We start from the raw sequence: 24,159 nt of genomic DNA, 5'->3' as shown, positions 1-24,159 counted from the left end.
CCTTTCCCATATTCTTTTATTCCGCTTCGTTCCCGATAATCCCAACGATATAAATAAGCCTACAATTTCATATTTCGTAATTATGAATTCCACTCCAGCTTACTTTTACCGGAAATGATTACTTATTTACTTATCTAAATAATGATATTAAATTCTTCTCTTTATTAAGCCTTAAAGGCATTATTTATTCCTATGTATTTTATATAACGTAGTGATAATAAAATTTATGTCTTTTGACTAATTCCATGATATATTTTTAAATTTCAGTCTGCCTGTGTCAGCTTCGTTATAATTTGGTCAGTGTATAGATTACATTGTTAGTAGGTCTCTTATAGTTCGCATATCATATCGGATGTTTCAAAAGGGTTCCCAATTTTCAAACGAAAACGAAAAAACGAAACTCGAAAGCGTATTAAAAAAAACAATTATTTGGGTTATCATTTTTATTCAGTTTAGAAGTAAAAGAGACACGTAGAACATATATATTAATATAACATCGTCAGCAGTAATAATAACACAGTACTGACGAATATTTTAATGTATATACCATTACTTTTATTTAATGAAACATACATTCGCTTTAACAATGCAATATGCTTTATTTTATGTCGCATTCGGTAAATTTTTCTTTGAATTAATCTATTTTTACAACGTTTTTTTAGCTCGTATTCTTATTTGTCTGGTGGTTCTTTGTCCGGTACAAATCTTGCAATAGATTTTTAAATAACTTCCCGACTAGCTAGACATTTGAAACTTTTAGAATATATCGGAACACGTTGCCAATGCATTTTTTAATACTTCTATCTTTAAGTAGAATTGAATTCATTTTCAGTTAATTCTGTTTTGTATGAAAAGTTATTTCGACACCATTATTGGTTGCTAGGGGGTCTGGGGTCCTAGCAACTAAATTATTAATATATACGTGCGTTACTATGGAAATCAATATGACATGTCAAAATGACATTTCAGTATTATTTCTATCAAGTACAAATTTTTTGATCGTTTAAGCTAGTCAAGTCAAGTTTATATGATTCAACAGAAAATTTAAAAATGTATATAAAAAGTTATTTTTATATAAATGTAGTTCTAAATTTTAGATACTCAGATTTATCAGATATTTATACGGATGGAATCGGGAACAAAGTTCAATATTTAATGAATTTAATAAAGTTGAGCGAAAAATTCTATTACTAGTCAGGGAGACAGCATAGAAATATTCAAACAAATGTATGCAAACGTATGTATGTAATGCAAACACAAACCGATTTTGTAAAGTCAGCAGCACTAACGGGGCACCGATACAGCCTCAATCCATGGCAGCGCGTTTTCATCAGTTTCATGGATGGCAGACAGTTAAATTATACATAATCGTTTGCTATCGATTATTTACCACTATACATTATTAATTTAAAAAAAAAACATAATGCACATATTGGGGTCTTAGCCACTGATATAGTCTATCTACTATCTATACTGTCTAGCGGTGTTTGTTTCGCAATATTTTTACACCTGCGAACCAGTGAGAAAAATTCTTTCGCGGACCGTTAACTCATAAATTAACATTTATATAATATTTCATGTATTGGTTTTTAAATTTTTATATTGTAACACGTAGACATAACATACATAGGTAGGTCACAGTCTGAATCCGAATTAAAAAAAAACATGAATGTTATATTGTAATCGAAATAATCAGAAACCGATACTTAACTAAATTGTTAATAATAGAACTTCTTGAACTTAGAAACCAATGTGTAGTTTAAAAAAATACTATGAAATCTGCAGCTGCATTTGTTAGATTAAGTTGAGGAATAGGTTTCTTTGTTTCGTTTATATTACTGACTAGACAAAAAATATTGACTGAAGATTTCCTTGGAATTTTTGGTATAGGCAATTTTATATGGCCAACAGTTACTTGCGAACTGGCAGAAAAAAACACTGCTTTATTATAGTATATAATATATTATGTAAGTATTGTGGAAAATTAGTTTTTCTATTTATCATTTTTGACTGGTATCTGAACTACGCAACTCCTTTGGAATCAATATTGCTTGACGTGTTATAAATTCATATTTTATAACTTAGGGGCAGAAAAGTTCGCGGAGTGCGGTTGACAGTTTTATAAGTGGTTATGAAAAAAAAACGCATCGTATTTGTCGACGGTGGTGATTGAAACTGTCAAATATATTTGACAATGATTGCGAGTCATGTATGTAGGTTCTGTAATAGCGCGAACTTTCGCCGTACTGGCTCCGTCGGAGTACATACAAAATGTTCATTATAAACATCTATTTTATTAACGCCTCATTTGTTGAATTAACGTATTAATTGGCCTCATGATAAACAACGACACGGGTTCTAAAATTACCATACCTAGTAAAAGTTGTTGAATTTTTATCATCAAAGTTATTATTATGGCTTCGTACTTTGCTACTAAGAAGAAGTTCAAAGTAGAAGTAACTTCTTGTAAAAATTACATTTCACCACGGAAAAGTTTTCCATCCTCCAGACAGGAAGGATGGCAATGCATTCAGCTGCATTGTCTCGCTTTACAGACTGTATCTCATAAGCATTACGTTGACCCGCATATTCTCGTAAGTATATGTGTCGCTACATTTCAAAATCAGCCAAGTCCACCTTTAGGTTTTTTTGTGAATTGCTGAAGGACTACTGCTTTCTAACATTGCTGCTTTTATCAAAATGTGGAATTTGTTCATTTTAAATATTCTATACTCGAAATAATATAAACTTTCACCCTTGTGACTTTTTGAGAAAACAAAAAGCTGTTTTTCTCCTATTAATCTATTATGGACTTGGCTGATTTTGAAATCTAGCGACACATATATGCTATCGATCAGAATTTGCTAACGTGTGATTCGATTCTTTGTGAACCATTTAAAATTTGAATTGCTATCTAATTTTGTATTCTCATATAAATAGTGTTTTTTTGCAGTCATATAAGTGAGGATATAATGCTCAGAAGTTCAGTCATATGCGACATTTATTTTCCACGGGAAAACTACAAAAAACGCAGCTTTAAATAGTAGTTCTCATTTCCCGAAATTTCGAAATTAGCAATACCGGTGGGGATATACGAATTGATTTCAATACGGCAATTTTCTCAGCCGGCACAAATTTCCTTTGACTTATTACCAATAGGATTTTGCGTGAAAAAGTCCTTATACTTCAGTTGAGGCATGGTCTAAAAAGATCATGGCTAGACGATGCGTGGATTGTGCAAATGACGCGTGCCGAACGAAATATAATTTGTCATAAAAATCTAACATGCGTCCATTTAATGTTATGGTTATTGTTATATTACTAATAATATAAGTATATTCATTGTCATGTTTTCTTTTTTAAGTACATACGTAAAGTTTTTTAGTCATCTTTACACGATTTAAGAATATATTCATCCGACGCTATGACAAAACAAATCGACGTGCGGACACCTCCACTGTCAGTCTCCGATTGGCGACCAGCGAGAAATTTCGTGGCACCTACTGTTGAAAATTATTTGCCGTTTCACTGAAGTACGCTCTTAATAACATCGTGATGGTAAAGGCGACGTATCCATAAAGGCATATAGGAAAAAAACATATCGGGGTTGCTAAGCCAAAAGTTATATTTTAGTGAACATCAGTTCTTCTGTCGCACTCGTGCGGGAGATGCGCCCTTAGACTGGCCGCGTCATTGGCAACGAACGGACAGCCCACAATAATATGTTCCACTGTTTCCTCTACGCGACATTCGCAGTTTGTACCTATGTACTCATATTTCTTCATATTATTTTTACTCCATGTTACTCCGATTCGTATCCGATTCATCGTCCTCCACTCCTGCGTTCCTCCAGGCGGTAGCTTCCCGCTGAGCACCATTTAGAATGCTAGTTTCTTTTTTCTGAATGACAGAAGCGTCCTATAAGTGCTTCAGCAAGAGTTGTTTAGCGAAGAAGTTTCGATTTTTTTTTGGTAGGTTAGTTATTAAAAACTATGAATCTATAAAATTATTATTTCAAACTGACGTCCTCTTAAGCTGTACATTGTCACTCACAAGTCACAACTATTCGGTTTCGCAATCTCGATTTGTAATTTAGATAGTTTACGAACTTGTGCCGGAATCACCAAACGAAGCGAAGTATATTTGCGGCTGTCTTAGACATAGAGTTCCTACTTGTTCGATTGTATTCTAGATTTCATTAAAAAGTTTTTGTACGCTACCGGCATACCTCAAACCCCAGGATTGTATTTTCGTTCATTTCAATAGTTTTTCGTCAAAATATTTCTGGAAAAACAATGTTTTTCTAAACTATATGTAAAAATAAATGACAACATATAATACCAGCCTCTCAATCAGTGGACAACTTCTTCAGATAGGTATACTAAAATATCGAACCATGTTCGTTTGAAAGCTTTGAATTAAGTGTCTAAGAGAAATTAAGGTCGTATAAAAGAGATAGCATATTAAAAGCATTATTAGATTATTATAACTGCGGCTTCATGATTTTGATTACGATTTATCTTGAGTATCACCGTTGCTACTCTATGCGTAAGATTTTATCCTTACTTAATTGGACAGCGGTATAATTTCTCCAAGGAATTATAAATACACGTCAGTTTTATTAATCTATCATTTCTTTGTCAAATCTTATCTAATTTATTAGTAATATGAATTGGATTTAAGGTAGACGTTGAGTAAAGGTAGGCTGTAGTGCGAAACAAAAAAGTCCTAAAACACATATTTACGGGACTTCAATTTGAATTTTATTTTACCTTCAATATTTTACTTTTTTATAGGTAATATAAATTTTCACTAAAAAAGACAACATACATTAGAAAATAACGCAAAAGTATCGCAAGATTGTCATTAACATAATATTATTTAATACATACACTTTCCTAAAATACCTACATCGTCTGGGCATGCCATAATATGACGCTGATTTTGACGTCATATACGTGTTTTTTACAATGTATGTTTTGTATGCGTGAATTAATTACTCCAAATTCATTCGAGCCGACACGATTCCTGCTTACATGGTGTTGGTTAATTTTATACGATAGTACACGTACCTACGTGCCTGGGTAAGAAAAACTACATACACTCAATTAGCAATAAGTACAGATGCCGTTGGTGGTAAAAGAATTCAATATTTTTCATAGAATATATCTGATGAAGTTATTATTTAAATAAGTTAATATGTAGTTAAAAATTATTTTTCTTATGAAGGTAAGTTTGAAATATTCGCCTACTATGGAGTATGCGCCACTGCTAGGTATTTAATTATGCTAAATAATAATAATTATCCAAATATTTAATTAACTAACTTGTTTGACTGGATACATATTTTATTTCATATCATTTTAATTATAAATATTTCCAATAGTCTTCCAAGAAGTGAAAAGAAATTTATTTTCATATGAAACTTAGTTTAATGTTGTTATATTTGGAAACATTTTCATTAGAGTAAGTATATTGTTTGATATGCGAAGCTTTGAAGAAAACTTTTAAAGTAATTTATGATGTCTTTTCAGCGTTTTCAAATAAGATGGAAAAGTTTATGGAATGATGTGTACGATTCATGTTACAAAAGTTTGTGCGTTTCCATAGTTGGGTATACATTACGGCAGGTTTATGTTCATGAACAATTTAATATAATACCATGAAATGTTTCAAAATATTATGCCTCGCAGATTAAAATGAAAATGTGTATTGTGCTTACACACCAACTTGTGACTGTGTATAATATTATTCATCATATTTCATACAACAAACAGTAAGAAAAATAAATGAAAAAAAAATACACTACAAAACAAAATTACATACTATATTAAGTCAATGCGAAACCGACAAAGCATCCACACAATTGCCTCCCGTTCGGTTCGGAGGATGACTGAAATGCTTAGGGAAAAACATACAGGTTGCAGGATTCTACGACATATTCGGTTATCTGAATCTCACCACACTCGCAATGTGGGGATGCTTCCAAGCCCCATTTTTATTAGCACACACGGAATGCCCACACCGGATCCGCTTCTGACTTACGCTATGTTTGTCTGAAAGCCTGAAGCCAGGAAGCTCGTCCAACATTCACTCAGTTCATAAGGGAGGACATCCACTTGCTCTTGATACAGATTTTCTTCTGACGAGTGACGGACAGAACATTGTCAACAAGTTTAGATCGCAGGAAGTAGGTAGATAGGTAGATACCAGGGAATAATGGGAACTGAAATACATAACGGGTAAGGCGAAGCAGGTAACCGACTCGAGTAAGGAAGAACCCGGGTTAAACTTACACACGTGTTAAGAATACGTTTTACGTCGAATACTGAAAACTGCTCTTAGTTTATGCATTTACGCTCATTTAATGTTGGTGTATTACACACACTATTGCACGTGCATAATGCGTGCTTCATTTTCGTAGGACACTCACACATTCAAAACCCTGCATCAAGATGCGGCGTATTGAATATAGAATTATAATAAATATAATACCGATATATTCTATTTATTATCTGTTCTGTGGTAGATACACATTATGGTCAATGACATGTGGCAAAGTGGCTGTCTGAATGTGAATGGCTGAAGCAATAATGAATCCAATGCTGAGATGACGGTACTGCTTTATGGTAGCGAATCATGGCACCTTACGAAGAAAACCAATTGTACGCTGAACATCGTTAACAAATGCTTGCGATAACTATCAGAAACAATGGGATAAGTGAGCGCACTATACAGCCGTTGGTCACATCTAAGGCGAAGAAGCGATCTAGAACCTGCTTCGGCGGGTGTCGGACGAACGAGTGCCCGAAGAAAGTGTGAATTTGGTAAAAGTCAACTGGATTCCGGTGCCCAAGAATACCGACAAATAACATCCGCATGTTCTATTTCAAGCTAAGGAATGCTGGTGAGATCTGGGTAGGCGCAGGAAGACTTGCGAGAGACATGGATTGGATGGTATCCATATTTTCTGCCTATGAAAGAAAAGTAAACTTTTTAAACACCTCCATTCCCTTTGTTGAATTATTCTCCCGTGTTTATGTTGTTTTGGTGTATTTCTAATATGTAATCGTTCCGTACAAATTTATAATTCCAAGTACTTAATTACACGGTAAAACAATGTTTGGCGACAAGAAACTTGTACAAGTAAAGCCTTGTTTCTATTCAGTAGCGTATCGTATAAATAGGGTATTTTCGTGGGTCATTTATATTGTCAAATTTAGATTTAAAAAGTATACGAAGGTACCTAATTATTTATATTATGTCGGAGATGTCCACGGAGAAGACGTTTTTTTTTTTTTTTTTTTTAATTAATGTGGTCTTGTATCAAGGATTTGAAACTAAAAATATTTTGCAGCCGAGCCTTATATGCCCAAAAATATGATGTATACATTTATCTATACAATGATGTATACATTTAAGTTTCAATGAACCTTCTTCTGAAATATTTCAAATGTGAGTTAGAATAGTTCTGCATTTAATGCTTTGTTTTGGAGCGCGCTTGGTTGTTTAGATACCTTTTAGTTTTAGATCAAACTCAATTTTCTGCTTTACGAATGTTTAAAACAGTGATGTGTACGTTTAGTGCAAAGAAACTGTAGGCATTTTAATTCCCAAAATTTCCATCACTTCAGATTTCGCAATGATTTTGCTTATGAATTAAGTATGTTGATTTTGTATAAACAATAGGTTACTTATATTCCTTGAAGCTTAACTCCGAAAGGCGAAACCCACGTTTCAAGAAACGATACAAATGGAAATAAATCAATTATAATATATGATTTGAAAATTTACTGAACCAACAATGATAGGTATCTAAGATATTTTACTATATCACGAATTTTCTTTTTCATCGACTTATCGATGCTATGAACGTAATATGGCTTAATATAGACCCATCGCCATACTTACCGTGTCAACGTGACGTCACTTTCTTTAAGGTGTTATATTCCTTAACCCTTGTATAAGGGGCGAAATAGATAAAATTAAGTCACAGAAATCCATTCCTGGTTTTAAATACAGAAAGTTTATACCATTAACAACCAGATTATTGCATCATTTAAAGAATATCGTTCTAAATTTACCTTTAGAAATATTTAAATCTAACTCTTCTTTTTTTACCTTTATCGCAAAACGTGTTGAATTTGTAGCCATTAATAATCCAGTCACTGCGTCCAACGCAACTGGTGCGTTGCCCATCAGGTGGCCATTATAATATAATGGCATGTTATTTAAATGTGGTAATTAAATATTAATTAAAAGGTCCATAGCGAATGGTTTAATTAATAGGTAATAATGATAGACTACTATTGTTTGCTTGTCTCATCTCTTGGACACATAATTTAATTGAATATTTATTGTGTAAGAGGCCTGTTATTGTGCCCAATAAAGTAGAATACTTCAATTATTAAATGCTCAATTAAGTTCGTAACGTACGTTCAATATATGAAATATTGCATTCTCAAATCTTGTGAATTATTCATTGAATAAAAGAAATGGTTTATTAAATATTGTTAACAAGTTCATATAGACATTGTAGACGTTATAGCTAAATATTTGGCGAGAGCCGGGCATCGGTTAGTAATTAAGGCAATTAATATTCCCCGATTTTAAACACAAAATCGGTAGTCCATTATAACGCAATTTGGTCTAAATCTCAACCTACTAGTTTAAATTATCGTAATTAAGTAGGAAGTAATATATGGAACGTTACATTCTCAAATCTTGTGAATTATTCGTTGAATAAAAGAAATGGTTTATTAATAATTATTGTCCTTTGTTAACTGTCCGTGCCCGCTATACGCCATAACACAGCTGCTTCTGAGACTTCATAAGGTGCATTAATTCACTACCGTCATGCATCACCGTCAGAAATCAAGCATTGGACATGTGCCATTTGGGTCTGATCGAGTACAACAGTTCCGCTTACTTAATAAATGGTTTCAACCCTTGAATTTCAGCATCTACTTCTCTGGTTGTAGCTACGGCTACCTACGATCCACGCACAAGTACAACGTTTCAATCACGGGAGTCGTAGAGACATACATACATTCATACGTACCACTTGCCAAGTTCCCTGCATACATAGCGATGAAATTTACTTTGCCACTCCGTTTTGAGTTGCCGTAAGTGCTGCTTGTAAATTGTAAAAGTAATTTTACGTTTCAAATAATAATATTACACAAATCCCTGTGTGTATTTTAAACTTACTCCTCATCAAACGCAGTTACGCTGTTTTGATTTTGAATTCATAATATAATGTGAATGAATTAAACAATCCCGACGTTAAACACTTATATTGCTTTCTTTATGTAGGGTTAGGTATTTTAATTTCTCAGATAATAATGATTTTAGAACAATTCAATTGACGAGAAGCAAAAAGAAATGTTATTAATACCCACATAGTGTAGTATTGTATAGACTCCTGAGTAGGGATTCCAATCCCGGGATCCCGGGATCCCGAGCTATTTTCGATACCTATGAATCCCGGGATTGATAAACATAATCCCGGGATTTCGGGATTGATTTTTTTTATCAATTTGTATGGAAAATAAAATAAAAGCGAAAATATAACAGAAAAACTACTTTTAATAAAAAATAACTACATACATTAGAAATAAACTGAGTTTGAATGAAGTTTGATTTATACCCATGTGTAGGTAGCCGATTCATTTTATTTTTTCACATAAATTATTAAAAATGAGAATGATTGGAAAAAACAATGCTTCGCACTTTTATCAAAGTAATTCCACCATGATATCATACGTTTTACGGCAATTTCATATTTGGCTGACTAATTAGATTTATGAAGAGGAAAGGCCATAAGTACGCCATGATTATTTGCTTTACTATTTTAAATCTCGCTAATCCATTCATTATGTCTTTACTATCAGAAACAGCAATCTCATATTAAATTCACATTATTATTTATATTACAATATTATTTACTCCATTAAACTTGTGTATTTCCAAGATTGAACGTATACAATATTAACAATAAATGTCTTAAATAGAATGAATTATACTAGATTTATTTTTGGTCGATTTTATCAATGTTATTTGTAAATATAAAATTTTATATAAACAATGGAAAAAAATGCCAATCCCGGGACCAGTCCCGGGATCCCGGGATTGTCAAATTGTAATCCCGAAATCCCGGGATCAGAATTTTGGCTCGGGATTGGATTCCCTACTCCTGAGTAATTTACACCTGCGGACCATTGAAAATAAGAGCTAACGGAAAGCTAACGTAGAAATAAAAATATATTACTTATTTATATGGTACGATCTGAATTTTCCACCGTTGCTCGGGCGGATAAAAAGGTAATAAGTAAATGAAAAAGAAATTTGTTTAATTTTCAAATTCAAAATAAAAACTGTAATTTTGTTATTTTTTTAAGTTTTATGATATACGTAATCAATGACATTAATATGGACGAATCATCTGGGAATAAAAATGACACTCATTTTTTGGTCGGGTCTGCCGAATGGCATAATCTGTTCTAACGCCATTACAATAAAGGTGATATTGCTATAAATTCCCGATGCTTTTAGTCGGGTCTGCCGAACGGTTCGGTTCGAACGGATTCGCTCTAATGAACATTGACACTAGAAACACTATTCTAACGCCATTACAATAAAGGTGATATTGCTATAAATTCCCGATGCGTGATATCGCATAATGGAAATTGCGTGACGTCTACCTATATATGTGCGAATGTCGCTGAGCGTGAATTGAATTGCTAGCTACTGTATTGAGTGCGTTGTCCATTAATAATGTAATGTGATTGTACGTAATACAATAATAATTAAAAAAAAAAAACATTAAAATATACATCAAACAAAAACAAATTCCTCGTAGACTTCGCGGTTGTGACGTCGGTTGGTATCATTATTAATAAAATGCTTATTTGTTTCAGATTGGGCAGGTGATGGTCGAGTGCGGCGCCAGCTTTCAGTATCGTCCGACTCAAAATTGCTGGACGAAGATATAAGGGAAGATGCCCGAGTCATTATGCGCCCTAAGAAACCCCCAAGGCCAAAGTCTGAAGTATTCCTCAATAATCCACATCCAAGGCGGACCAAGAGGTTTAGTGCGTTCGGGGTAAGTCAAAGTCAATTTCTATTATCGACCTTCTATTAACATTTTGATATAATATGTGTATATGTATATTTTATATTGTATACATCCTGATATCATTTTTGCGTCCAATAAAATGTGAATGGGTTTTAACTATCGACGGTCTATTCGCTGATTTCTCGTGCGCCCGCAATGCGGTGACAATGAAATCTTTGTGTTGATCTAGGGAATGATCTCAATGAAACTAGGAATGGAAAGGTATTCAAAAGTTGTAAAAATAATATATATTTTCTTAAATAGGGATGCTATCAATGATTTTTTTTTTGTAATAAAAATTGAATATACATAAATGCCACAGCCTGATATTATTTAATATGAAACACAGTTATATTGTACTTGATCCGAATAATTTAATAACGATCACAAGTAGTTTCATCCGCTGTAATAAAGCCATTCTCGAAAAAATTCATGAAGCTACTATTAAAGCGATCGTAACAGATCCTGATCGTTAATAAATTACGTGGAATAAGTATCTATTAGATAATATTATTATGTTTGTTATTGAATCGAATTGACGGCTAACACCGTCGTATTATTTAGTCGTCACTGATGCATTGCAAATAAAAGTCTTCATATAATATGACGATGAGATATTTACGATAGGTTTACATTTAAAATTGGTTTTAAATCTTGATTTTTTTCTAAAATCGTAATTGTTTCAATGAGCAGAAATTTCTCATAGCTTTGTAAATTTTAACTTTTTTATTTCGTAACCCTATATACCTAATGTAAGTTTTTTTTAACTCTGGCGTTAAGAACTTAACTGAAATGTAATACCTATGTAATTAGTCGCGAGACGCTCCGTCACCTCAAAACATTGTAACTACTTTCTAAACTCCAGTGTTTGAGACTCTCCTGTAATCTTATGTAAAATTTTAAAATTATCCTATTATCAAGTTAATATGAACTTTTTATGTACAAACCTCGTATTAGATTCCAGTGTCTAATTCTAATGTCTTTTTATATTATTATTTTTACCATGTTTTTATTAGCTCGTATTCTTGTTTGTCCGGTACAGATTTTTTCATGTGTGTCGAGTACAAATTTTTTCTTGTTTGTCCAAGATTTGTATTGGACGATTGAAGATTTTTAACCAACTTCCCGACTAGCTAGACATTTGAAACTTTTAGAATATATCATAACACGACGACAATGCATTCTTTATATACTTTTGGCCATCTTTAAGCAGAATTGAATTCATTTTCAGTTAATTCTGTTTTGTATGTGTCGAAAAAAATTCGTTAAAAGTAAAACATTATTGGTTGCTGGATGGTCCTAGCAACAATTTTATTAATATATACGTGCGTTACTATTGAAATCAATATGAAATGTCAAAATGACATTTCAGTATTTCTATCAAGTACAAAAAAAGTATTTATTAATACATAGAATTGTCAAGTTTATATGATTCAACAGAAACTTTAAAAAACGTGGTATATTAAAAGTTATTTTTATCTTGTAATTATTATGATTTATTTTATTGTGATTTTTACCATTAGTATAGATTACATAATATTAACAGTGGACGTGTATATTTTTCTCTCAGGACAACAATTATTGTGACATCGAATAAAAAAATAATTAAGTTAAGTTAGCTGAGCAATATGTATCTATTAAAAAAAATGGAACTATCTCTCAGATTTCATTTTAGAAAAACACTTGTATCGAATATTACTATCCATTGAACTCCAAGCAGTGTACTTTGGACGTGGGATCAAGTCCCATTTGGTACAAATATTATTCTAAGGAAGAAATCCAATAAGTATTTTTCTGATGTTGCTTCAAAATAGGTTTGTTGTACATTTTCATTGGTCATTGAATAACAAATAAATATAGTTTGTTTTAGATCATTTCAAGTAAACAAATATATTATAGAGGGCCTACAGACGCATTCAAAATTATTATATATTCAACTTTGAAACAATATTTTATCTAGTTCCATACATACTTTCATACACAGTTGTGAACGTTGTGAAATCGTAATTTAGAAATTTCTAGTGTCTAGAATCTAGCCTGACTAGACTGTCCTGGATTGTGCACAATACTTCCAAAAAGTTTACGTTTTGAAGTTTAAAAATTCGGCTTTTTTCATTCATTTATTATTTTATTATTTGAACGGGTGTTTACGTGGAAGGACTCCACTATAATGATTTTGAAACAAAGCTATTTTTGTTAATTTTACTTTAACCAAGTCATTTACGCTGACAGCAGTTTCGGGCTATAGACCCATCTTCGGAACGGTCGAATATAACCGTTATTACTATCCGAAGAGATTTGAGCGAATGGATTTGAATTGATCCTTCTGGTGGCAGGTACTTTGATTTTAATGCATTGATAAAGATGATCAAAAATTGTCATGGCATTCTATGCTTATCAATGTATAAAGAAAAATATGTCTTACACACGGGTACCTAAGCGTGTAAACATGAAACTCACATGTACTATTTGTTGTTCAATATGTTTTTATTAGTTTTCCCATGTCTGAGAACATAGCCTTTGTGGAGTAACAGTAACACCTATATATCGAGAAAGACACGTCTCAGGAGCGACCTCTACAGACCAGAGGTACAATAATTTATTTGGGCTCGCGATAAACTTCAGTCGTAACATAAATGTATCGCTTTTCTCAGAAGGTATTAGAAAATAGGCTCGCCTCGGTTTTCCACGAGACGCCTTTTTGAGAGCTTTCCAGAATTATGTTGGAGGCTTTTAGTTTTACGAGACGACTACACTGTCTTTGTCTTTATTGAATTTTTTTTCACTAAATCAACGTTAGTGTCATACAAATAACATTACATTGGGAATTATTATTTTACTTACAAGTTGATATTTTATGGGCGTTCTGATTATTTTGAAATTGAAATCGGTAAATCTTGTAGTTCTTAACATTCATTATAGCGACTAGTGCTCACACGTGTATCACTTGTGGATGTGACAAATCGCAGTGGTTCGCAGTTGAGCATCTCATCAATATGTTTTATGAATCAAAAGCGCGAAGTATTGTTGCCTGAGGAATATATAGCCGGTCAGCGGGGGAAATATAAAGGGGTTGTAAATGAAAGCTCAGTTGCCACGACCGACTATGAGCTTTGTATACTCCTAAACATGGCATATATGATAGGCATCAGTTGTTTCAAATATCGGTTTAAGGTGAAGTATGTGTGGGTACGCTTTTTTGTATAAATTATTAACATATGTATCGTTAAAGTCGCACATTATACAGTTCGATGTCCCCTCATATTAAATACATGTTACAACCCCTATCTTGTTGTAAACGTTTCAAATTAATATTTTTTACACTGTTAATAATCTCGATTTTTTTATCGATATTGGTCCTTCACGTTTAACAGCCATGCTCATATAAAACATCCCCTAAGTCTTATCCTATCTTCTAATAAATAACTATATGCTATATGGGCATTTTCGCCAAAGTTTGTACATGTTTGAAATTTGGGTAATATTATTTTTTCACTCAAATTAACCATTTTTATATAGCTAGCAGATTCCTTGTTCTATTGCTGAATTGGTGATAGCAATTTTTCAGCAAAATATTGATTAATACAATATTTATATCATTTTTATTATGAAATTGGGCATAATAAGTTTCCGTTCCGTGACTACGAAACTTAGCTTTTAAAACATGAATGAAACACTTTTTATCACTTAAAAGAGCTCTATTAGATTAAAAAAACCATACACTTCAAAATAAAACTACAAATAGTCAAAAAATATTATTGAATTTTAATTCTTGGGCACATTTCGTTCCCCTCCGTTACCCTATGTCTATAATGGCAGAGCATTTTTCCTTTAGTATTTGAAAAAACCAATCAATGTTCGTTCTGCTATTTTTTTAAAGACAATAATCACTTTTACTAAATTTTATTGGAAAAATAAATAAGTTTCGTTATTTAATAATCAAATGAAAAATAGTTAACGTTCAACTTTTTTGGGGACATTTTCGGAATGGAACGAAATGGTAACGGAGTGTAATTTGTAAAGCTTAAGTTACATGTTACCATAAAAACAAATTTTTGTTTTATGAAATTTATTTGAATTTTTTGATAGACAGATAAATATTCAACGTGCGTCAAAATAACAAAACAAATCAAACTTAATCACTAAAATAGACATATTTTATAATAAATTTCACAATACTTGTAAAATAAGGTAGGTAATAATTTTGACACACTATACATTACCATAACTTTATTTGGCATTTATATTATTTGTAACTCAGATAAAAAATATTTTTAAGCAAATTAACAATATATGAAAAAAAAAATCAGCAAGGGATTCAGACGCGAGTTCCTAGCGCGGCACGGAGTATATAACTTTTACGAAAATAATTATAGTCAAACTCGGTTATTACGATCTCTGACATAGCGAGATCTCGGATGTAATAACGAAACATTTGTTGACAATTGGTTTATGATTTTCGCCATACATTTAATTCTTTCACTGTTATAACGAGCAACTTATCGGATATACCGAGCTAAAATACTGTTAATGTGTCGACCGTTTTAAAACATTTCGACCCTAAGCAATAAAATCCGATTGGACAGGATGCCGCCGGGGTCGGATTACGTTTATGACACTAGTAAAGTGTCTAAGTACCTACCTTATTGGTGTTTCACCGACAATAATAAAAAAGTATCCACGCATATGGTTGAAAAATCCAAGGTTTGTGAAGTCCGTAGGTACCTACCAGCGTTAATTACAATAAACAACTTCTTTTGTAGTTTATGAATGCCATGCTCGTTTCGGGGATTTTTACGATGGTTTCCAAATTTTTTATTTTCGGCTTTTTGTGTAATGTGACATGCTCATTTAAAAATACCTATTCTCTGATATAACGAGTAACGCTTATAACAAGCAAATTCAGTCGGTCCCATCTTCCTCGTAATAACCAAGTTCGACTTTATGTTGTCTTGAAATTTAATTGTATTCATCAACATAAAATGTAGCTATACAGGTTGATTGTAATCAAGACGTACTTTTCTGACATTTCGTGAATACCTACAGTTCTAGGTATTAAATCTAATCGAGTACACATTTCTGTTAAACGTGACAAAAAAATACTTTTTCATACATTTTTATAAATTTCTATGCCTAAAATGTATGGAGAAGTTTTAAAATTTTGGTGGCGTATAACAGAAAGAGTATGACAGAGCCAGTGCCTGTCTCGCAATTATTTCAGTCTGGTGTTTTTTCTTTTCCTTCTGTTGTTTTTTTTTATCTCCATACTTTTATGTGCGCTATTTTTGCGTATTCAGACATATCACATACTTTTTTAATCTTTATTATATTATTATATTATAGTCAGGTTATTTTTTATATTTTTTAATGAAAATATTTTTGTTTTTCATACGAACAGACAAAATAATTTTTTTTATAATCTATGAAGAACTAAACACACACTGTAAACCCAACTTTATGCATGCCATTTCGTTACTTTTACATTCCACATATACGTTACCACCAATATAGTTTCGGAGTGGAAGTAACGGATTCTGTTTCAGAAGTGTTTGAAGCCAAAATTTAGCTTAGTTTTATTGTTAAACCTGCGATATGTTTTATTATATCTGTAGTATGAAAGATAAGCTCCATATGTGTAGTATGTGAAATAGAAATATGTGTTTTCTTACCTTATAAATCGTGGTAACAGTAGTGGAACTTCTTAAATGACCAACCCAGAAAGCAACCTGTTCCGATAGCGATACCGACACACACCAACAATTTAAAGTGTACATGGCGATCAGTGTTATACAAAAATGTTGCTACATTAAAAAAAAACATATTTATAGTGAAAATTTTTCGCCTTCATGCTAAAATCGTGGTAACGGAATGTGGAGTTCCACTTTTTCAAATATCCTGGGACACACTTTAAACGTGATTTTTTTTCAATATTGGTACAAATTTACGAAAAAACTATATATTTTCCAAAAATATATAATGTAAGCTGTTGAAAACACTACGAATTTAATTTTACACACTCAAAATTAATGACGAAATCAGACTTTGTTTATTTGAATTTATGGGTGGGACATGGTAAAAACGCACTACCTTTCGATCTAAATAATCAATTAAAAATATATACAGGTCAGATAGTTGTATTTAACTGATTGAATAGAGTAAATTAATAAATTTGCATGTTAAAAGTACATAACTTTCCAACATTTTATAATATAATAACTATGAAAAAATCAATCAAAGTCATGGGACATGCCAAAAACGCAATGTACAAACTTTGGCGAAAATGCCCATATACCAGGTAAATCCAACTTCAAGTAGGATATATCAATACTGGCAGTGATCTACCTTCCTCATTGTTCTTCAACTTGAACAAACCTATTATATTTGGCTTAGGAAAATTTCCCATCACAAAGAAAAACATTATATATTATTCATCTTTGAAATGATTTTGGTTTTCTTTCAACCACTTATTGCACTATCGTCAAACTATTATTCTACTGTACGACGGTAAAAAGAACTACCTATACGCCCTAGCTTAAAGCGCGGATATTCTTATTTTCTCTTTTTCTCACTTCTGCGGAAGACCGTGATACAATACAAATCAAGTGATACGATGAAGTTACGCAGGCTTCCTCGTGGCTAATTTGAAAGTTAAGGAATTACAAATAGTAATGATTAATAATTTTCCTTCATTATCGTAGTGGAATTATGTTATATTATAACTGAATATACCTACACGCTTTTTACATTTTCACGACTCAATCACTATGAGCGTATAGTGCGATTGCATAAATTCTTCCCGCGTTCGACGCGTTAGATACGCCTGTTATATCGTTATAAATAACATAAACCGTAATTAATTTTACGTATTATATCATCACTCTTAGTATATTGAATTTGAGCAGGTATATGGCAACACAATAACATATTATTTATTATTATAATCGTACCTTCATAAGCCGATTAAGGGCTTAGTGTGCATTCAGAAAATTCCATTATTTTTTCGTTACACTAAAATATAAACCCCATTCCCAGCGGCAACTTTCCACGCAAACTGATTGCGTCCATTTCTCCGATTCGCGCCCAAGAAGTGAACCGACATTTGTTATATTATTTTTCACGCTTTCCTCGCTACCTTTTTATATATTTTTTGCCTTTTGTGTATTATATTGCGAAGAAAATGAAGTGTCGCTGACCTTAGGATTAGGAGTGAGTTGCTTTCCGCTATTGCTAGCTAGTCAATGCAAGGATTTGCAGTTTGTTAAAATAAAATACACATTAGTTTAATTATACACAATAATTAATGTCATACATTTAATGAGACTTACATAATATATTGTATGAAAAAAACGAATATAATATGCAGTGACAGATAAAAAAATGTCATTATATGTAACATATTGGTCCCCACAGAGTTAAGGTTATATAAACACACTTTTCACGAAGAATTTTTGTCAGCCTTTTTTGCCCAACTCATTAAGCCCTTACTCTGCACAATGAAACTCATCCGGCTCAAATTTTCTGCTGAACGAATCCGGTTAAGATCAATTTAGAGACACCTTTTTCAGCTCTTCTTGCCAAAAAAAATCATCGGCTATTTTAATAAATTCTCCATTTCCCAACGTGATTTATTTACCTTTTGTCCACAGTATAACTAGTATATTACTAAAGCCTTCTTACAATTAATCAATATCTTTCAGAATCAGTATCTTAAATGTGTGAAATATTTCACAGACACTTAGATATATTTCCGTTTTTCCAATAAATAAATTCCATCATAAGAATCCTTTCCATTATTATTATCTATTTTCTTATATGCACAAGTTTTTATGTCAACTCTGTATATGAGAAAAATCGAATTATACCATTCGACTATGGAAGGCTTGCTTACTTTTCTGCTTTTGATTCTATGGGTAGCAGAAAATGTGCACGCACAATAAAACAGGAATCTAGGTTTATTGTTTCAGTAGGGGCTAACGGGGGGAGAGGCTTTCACGCATCCGTACCAACATAAAATATTGTATTATCTAATATGAGGGTTGTGCCCATTTGTGATGCTATGTAGGTTTCATATGACAAAGTGAAAATAGCTTGAAACGTAGTGTTTTTAGCTCCGTTTTAATTACTGCTTCTTTTTGCTATATCTCAGAGCTGAATTTGACCCCATACTGACTTATTTCCCTCATCATTGTCACCCAACTCCTGATTCTTCCCATCTTGCTTCATTCTTCTCGGTCTCTAGTTCTACCCCTTGCCACGTACATCGACCGAACTTTACGAGTTCGTCAATCCAGGAAGTCTAGGGTCGTCGCTGTGGCCGTTTAGTGCCCCTGTCTGACAGCATTTATCCAGTGGTTTTCTTCCAGTCAAGCGACATCTCCAGCCCATTGCCATTTTATCTGTTTAGCGTCTTCTATTTCACCGCGTACGCTTGTCAGCGCCAGCGCTATACGACTCTGGGGGCGTTGGAAGAAAACATGCCGGAAAGGGGTGTTAGGCTACTCAGAAAATGCAAACTAACTAAATAACAACTCAATGCAAATCTCCAAGATCAAGAATCAATAATATGTACTATGCCATATAGCATTATGCATGTTAAATAACACCCCACATCGCATTTAAATGGGTTTTCACTAGTATGTGTTTCTGTGTAGTCAAACCGTATGCTTGTATTTGACTAAACATCGTATTTAAATTTGTTTATTCATTGAACTATCGTTTAAGCGGTAGAACTCAATTATTCATCAGTGGCAACAGGTTATCCGAACCTTTAACTTCAGTTATAGTCGACCGTTCTGAAGATGAGTTTATAACTCGAAACAGCTGACGATGTAAATTACCTATGAAGTAGAATTGACAAAAATAACTTTGTTTAAAACCCATTAAATGGCATGTATCACTCATGTATGTTTTATGTGGTAATAAGGTTAAGCTTGCACAAGAAAATGTCACATTTTCAATATAATATTGTGTTAATAATTTTATTCTCAGTGTATTTTTTGTGAGTGTGTGTGAGTCTGGGAAACTCTAATTTATATTTTTGTGTATACTCCATTGAAAGTCATTTTAATAAATCGGCCAGATTTTCCAGGAAATCTTTACCATTTTCTGTAAAGAAATCGCTTGTAAAATACTGTTGTATCTAGTGACACTTAACGACTGACAATGTCTAAAACAGAATATTAAAGCCATCAGAGAGTCGTGATTAACAAGCGATATTTTTTCGTTCGGCGTTTAAGTACCGTTTAAAAATGATTTATTTTTAGCTTTAAATACCTTTTGCAACTGCCTACCTTGTACACTTTGATGTTGTTTTACTTGATGGACTCTTTTTACAATCTTCGTTGTAAGAAAAGAGGAAAAAAGGTTTAGAGGGCAGAACCCTCCTTACCTATTAAGCTTTGTAGATTTACCGTTTGCTTCCTCAGTCACTCACAGTCCGCGAATAGGACGAAAAGAAAAACACATTAACTTTCTGCATCAGTTCGCTAAATTGTCATTATTTTGCGGAACGTCGAAGGAGGTATTTTCTCTTAGTAAGTGAAAAGCTTTAATTACTGTAGTCACTGGTAAAAAATATCACATTCTATTTTTCTCTGTAATCTACTAAAATGCGTTACGCTAAGGAAAAGTGCGGTGATTCGGAGAAGCAAAAAGTTCGCACTATAATATAACTGTTAAATTCAATATTACGACTAATTTGATACTTGTGTAGTTGAAACAATGAAATTTCATCTTATTGAAATGTGTTCGTAGTAATATATCTAAAATGCTAATGTTGTAAAAGGGAAGTTTATTGAAATTCCGTATATATATAATTATGAAACTCAACAATAGTGCGATATATATTAGCTGGTCTGTCAAATCGTCTTTTTGTATTATAAAAATCGTTTGTTAAACAATATCATGTCCAGTAAAGAAAACGTTTCAGTATCTTACTGTTTGGAATAGTTTAGTAGCGAGAGCCTTTATCTGGTAGGTAGATAGATAATATTAAAAAAAAAAAAAAGTACTAATATCTGCTATAAGATGAAGTAATTATTCCATTTGGTATTCACAACATAGAAAAATACGCGTTTGTTTCTCATGGTGAGCCTTATTGACTACCTAGTACTACTGTCGAAGTCTCACTCACTATGTAAAACAAGGGACGTTACCTGTCATCATCATCATCAGCCGGGGTCAATCCACTGCTGGATGAAGGCCTCCCCAAGCTTTCTCCAACTCTCTCGGTCCTGTGTCGTTCGCTGCCACGTATTTCCGCCGAACTTTACCAGTTCGTCAATCCAGCGGCTTTTAGGGCGACCCTGTGGCCGTTTCGTGCCCCTTGGGTACCACTGGATGACGGCATTTGTCCAGCGGCCGTCCTTTCGGCGAGCAATGTGCCCCGCCCATCTCCATTTCAGCTGTTTGGCAACGTCTATTACATCGCGTACTCTTGTCTGCTTCCTAACCCATTCGTTTCTCTTACGGTCCTTTCGCGTGATGCCCAACATACACCTCTCCATGCCTCGCTGTGTGACTCTTAGCCTTTGGACATCTTTCGTGTTGAGGGTCCACGCCTCGCAGCCATACGTGAGCACGGGTAGCACACATTGGTTGAACACCCTACGCTTAAGACATAATGGTAGGTCACTCTTGAAGATACTATTCAGATACGTTACAAATTCCAAGTGATACGCATTTTATAAATTATTATGAATTAAGATTGAGTGAATTCTGAATCTCTTGAAATGATTATTCAATATTCCATATTATTGAAGCGAAATATATAATGATTAATAATTCTAGGAATTATTGTTAAGTCGAAATGTTTACGCACTGTTACAGTGATCAATTTCGATGCTTCAGTGGTTGTTTTTCAGGCATATCGTAACAATTAATAAAGATTACAGTATGTAGTGTGTAACTATATTGTGTTATCACAATACTTACACGTGCCAATACTTTGAAAACAATCATCGCAAAATTCTAAATTCTAAAAAAAAAAAAATTGTGATTATTGCCAGAATGTTGGAAAAGTTTCAAACAATACACAAATACTTTCCAAAAGCATGTGTCAATACTCGATACCAAACCTTTCCATCATCCTACAAAGTGGCGTATAGTCGCAAAATGTTAAAAACCGTAAATCATCGCAAACTAACTGATTTTACCAGCTGCTATAGATACTTATATAATTGAAAAATTTGATTGAACTTTGTATATTATTGCTATGTAATAAATATCATTTCCTAAGTTTGCTAAACTGGGGAAAATTCGGTTATATTTGCGACGACTTCTGTGATGGTAATAATAAAACCAAAACGTTGCCAAAATAATAAACTTGGAACGCGAAATGGGGGTAGCGGACAGCGGTGTCTAATTAATAGTATTCCGAAATTTCTGTGTGACGAACAACAAGCTCACCCGTCCCACTAATTAGTTCTTTTAGGGCGCCGCGAATAAATCTTTATACTTTTGAAAACATATATATATATAAAACTAGGGATGATTTTGAAGTTGCCTGCTGATCGCTTCTTATGGATGGTTTTATGATTGACAAAGTGCCCACGTGCAAGTATTTGGTGAGTTTATTAATATACTTGGAATATAATATATACATGGTGTTTCAGGTTTATATTGCCATCGTTACGGCCGATTACTCCCACGTTGCTCATTCGTTATTGGTAATGCGCCCACGTGACTATTATTTCTTGCCACAGAAGAGGACTGGTAATAATAAATTAGTCATGCACAATCATGATTTGATAACTTGGTGAGATTGCAGTGACAATATGCTTGCTCTAAATATACTAGTTTTGCGACAGTTATGTATAGTAGAGTTGACTAATACAGTTTTCATAAATACACTTTGATATATCTACACTGTAGATTTTACAGGATACACGATTCCATACAATATCTTGACATAAAAATGGATACGTTTTTTCCAGAAAATACACTTTCATCTGTATTTATGAGTGTATTACGAAATAATAAGAAAATATTGAATGATTCTGGCAGATTAAAATTGTAAAGTTTTTTTTTTCAGACGATATAAAAGATTGTAGGATTTAATTATAGATTGGTTCAAATTGTTGTAACAATTGATGTAGTGAATTTTCTTGTTTCGGCAAAAACACGGGATTTAAAAAAAAATTGATCTTTGTTTTTTACTGTCGATCTATCACGGAAAGACATTATAATATTAACTTAAATAAAACACATCATACTATGTATGCCACCCGCTGTCATGGCGATCCTCGGTGCTAGTTTTGTTGAAAACCTGCCCCTCTATTGGAAAAATTTTCATTGTGTACCATATTTTGAACTCTACGTGTACGTCCTGTGTGGCAGCGTTGAGCGTTTTACGCAACTCAAACGTATAACCGTGTGTGAAAATGTTCGTAGACAATGTCTTTTTTTGGTTATACATTTATACGGTTATACATTTGAGTTGCACAAAACGCTCAACGCTGCGCCGAACGCTGGCACTGAGGCCTCACTACCTGTTTGGTTCACCGGCGCACTAGCATAGCGATAATACTATGTGTACCTACACCTTATTGAAATTCTAATATATTTTACTCATATCATACATTCAATGCTTAAAATTTCGCAGTAGGTATCTAATAAGAAAACATTATAAAGGTGATCTATGGATACATTTTATAATTTAACTGCAAAAAACTTTTAACTGTTATTATGTATTATATTTGTTGTTTTCTCATACGATCCCACCAATCTGTCCCTGAAATCCATCACATGTCGATATAAGTGATATTATAATCTCAAAAAGCGATTGTTGCGAAGTATCCTATCTGAAGCGATACCGAGAACATCAATCTCTCTCATGTATTTTGATCGTAGGTACTGACTAACGGACAACGGAAAAAATCGACCATGTTTTTCTGTTTTACATCATATTTTTTATCAGTTCTTTTTAATTTATTTTACATTGAATTTATTCTGACATGTGGTAAAATTTAATATTATTTTGTTTTCCGTTAATTTTGACACAGAGGCTTTTCTAAGTGGACATAAGTACATAATTTTGCTAATGA

At 33.1% G+C, this 24,159-nt stretch overlaps 1 protein-coding gene across 7 annotated transcripts in view; it reads left to right on the top strand.

Moving 5' to 3' along the window:
* The window catches only part of Eip63E (cyclin dependent kinase Eip63E), a 573,562-nt gene that overhangs the window by 436,918 nt on the left and 112,485 nt on the right, over positions 1-24,159 (top strand). For all 7 annotated transcript variants that reach the window (XM_085960003.1, XM_085960000.1, XM_085960006.1 and 4 more), the window contains one exon: positions 10,920-11,104. In XM_085960003.1, coding sequence (XP_085816129.1) covers positions 10,920-11,104 — 185 coding nt within the window. The remainder of the gene's footprint in view (positions 1-10,919; positions 11,105-24,159) is intronic.

The sequence above is a fragment of the Rhyacophila brunnea genome, unplaced genomic scaffold, assembly GCF_057557595.1.
Source record: "Rhyacophila brunnea isolate RB1 unplaced genomic scaffold, BYU_Rbru_1.0 scaffold_9, whole genome shotgun sequence".
NCBI classification, from domain to species: domain Eukaryota; kingdom Metazoa; phylum Arthropoda; class Insecta; order Trichoptera; family Rhyacophilidae; genus Rhyacophila; species Rhyacophila brunnea.
The sequence above is the reverse complement of the archived record's forward strand: the minus strand, read 5'-3'. Positions and strand labels throughout refer to the sequence as shown.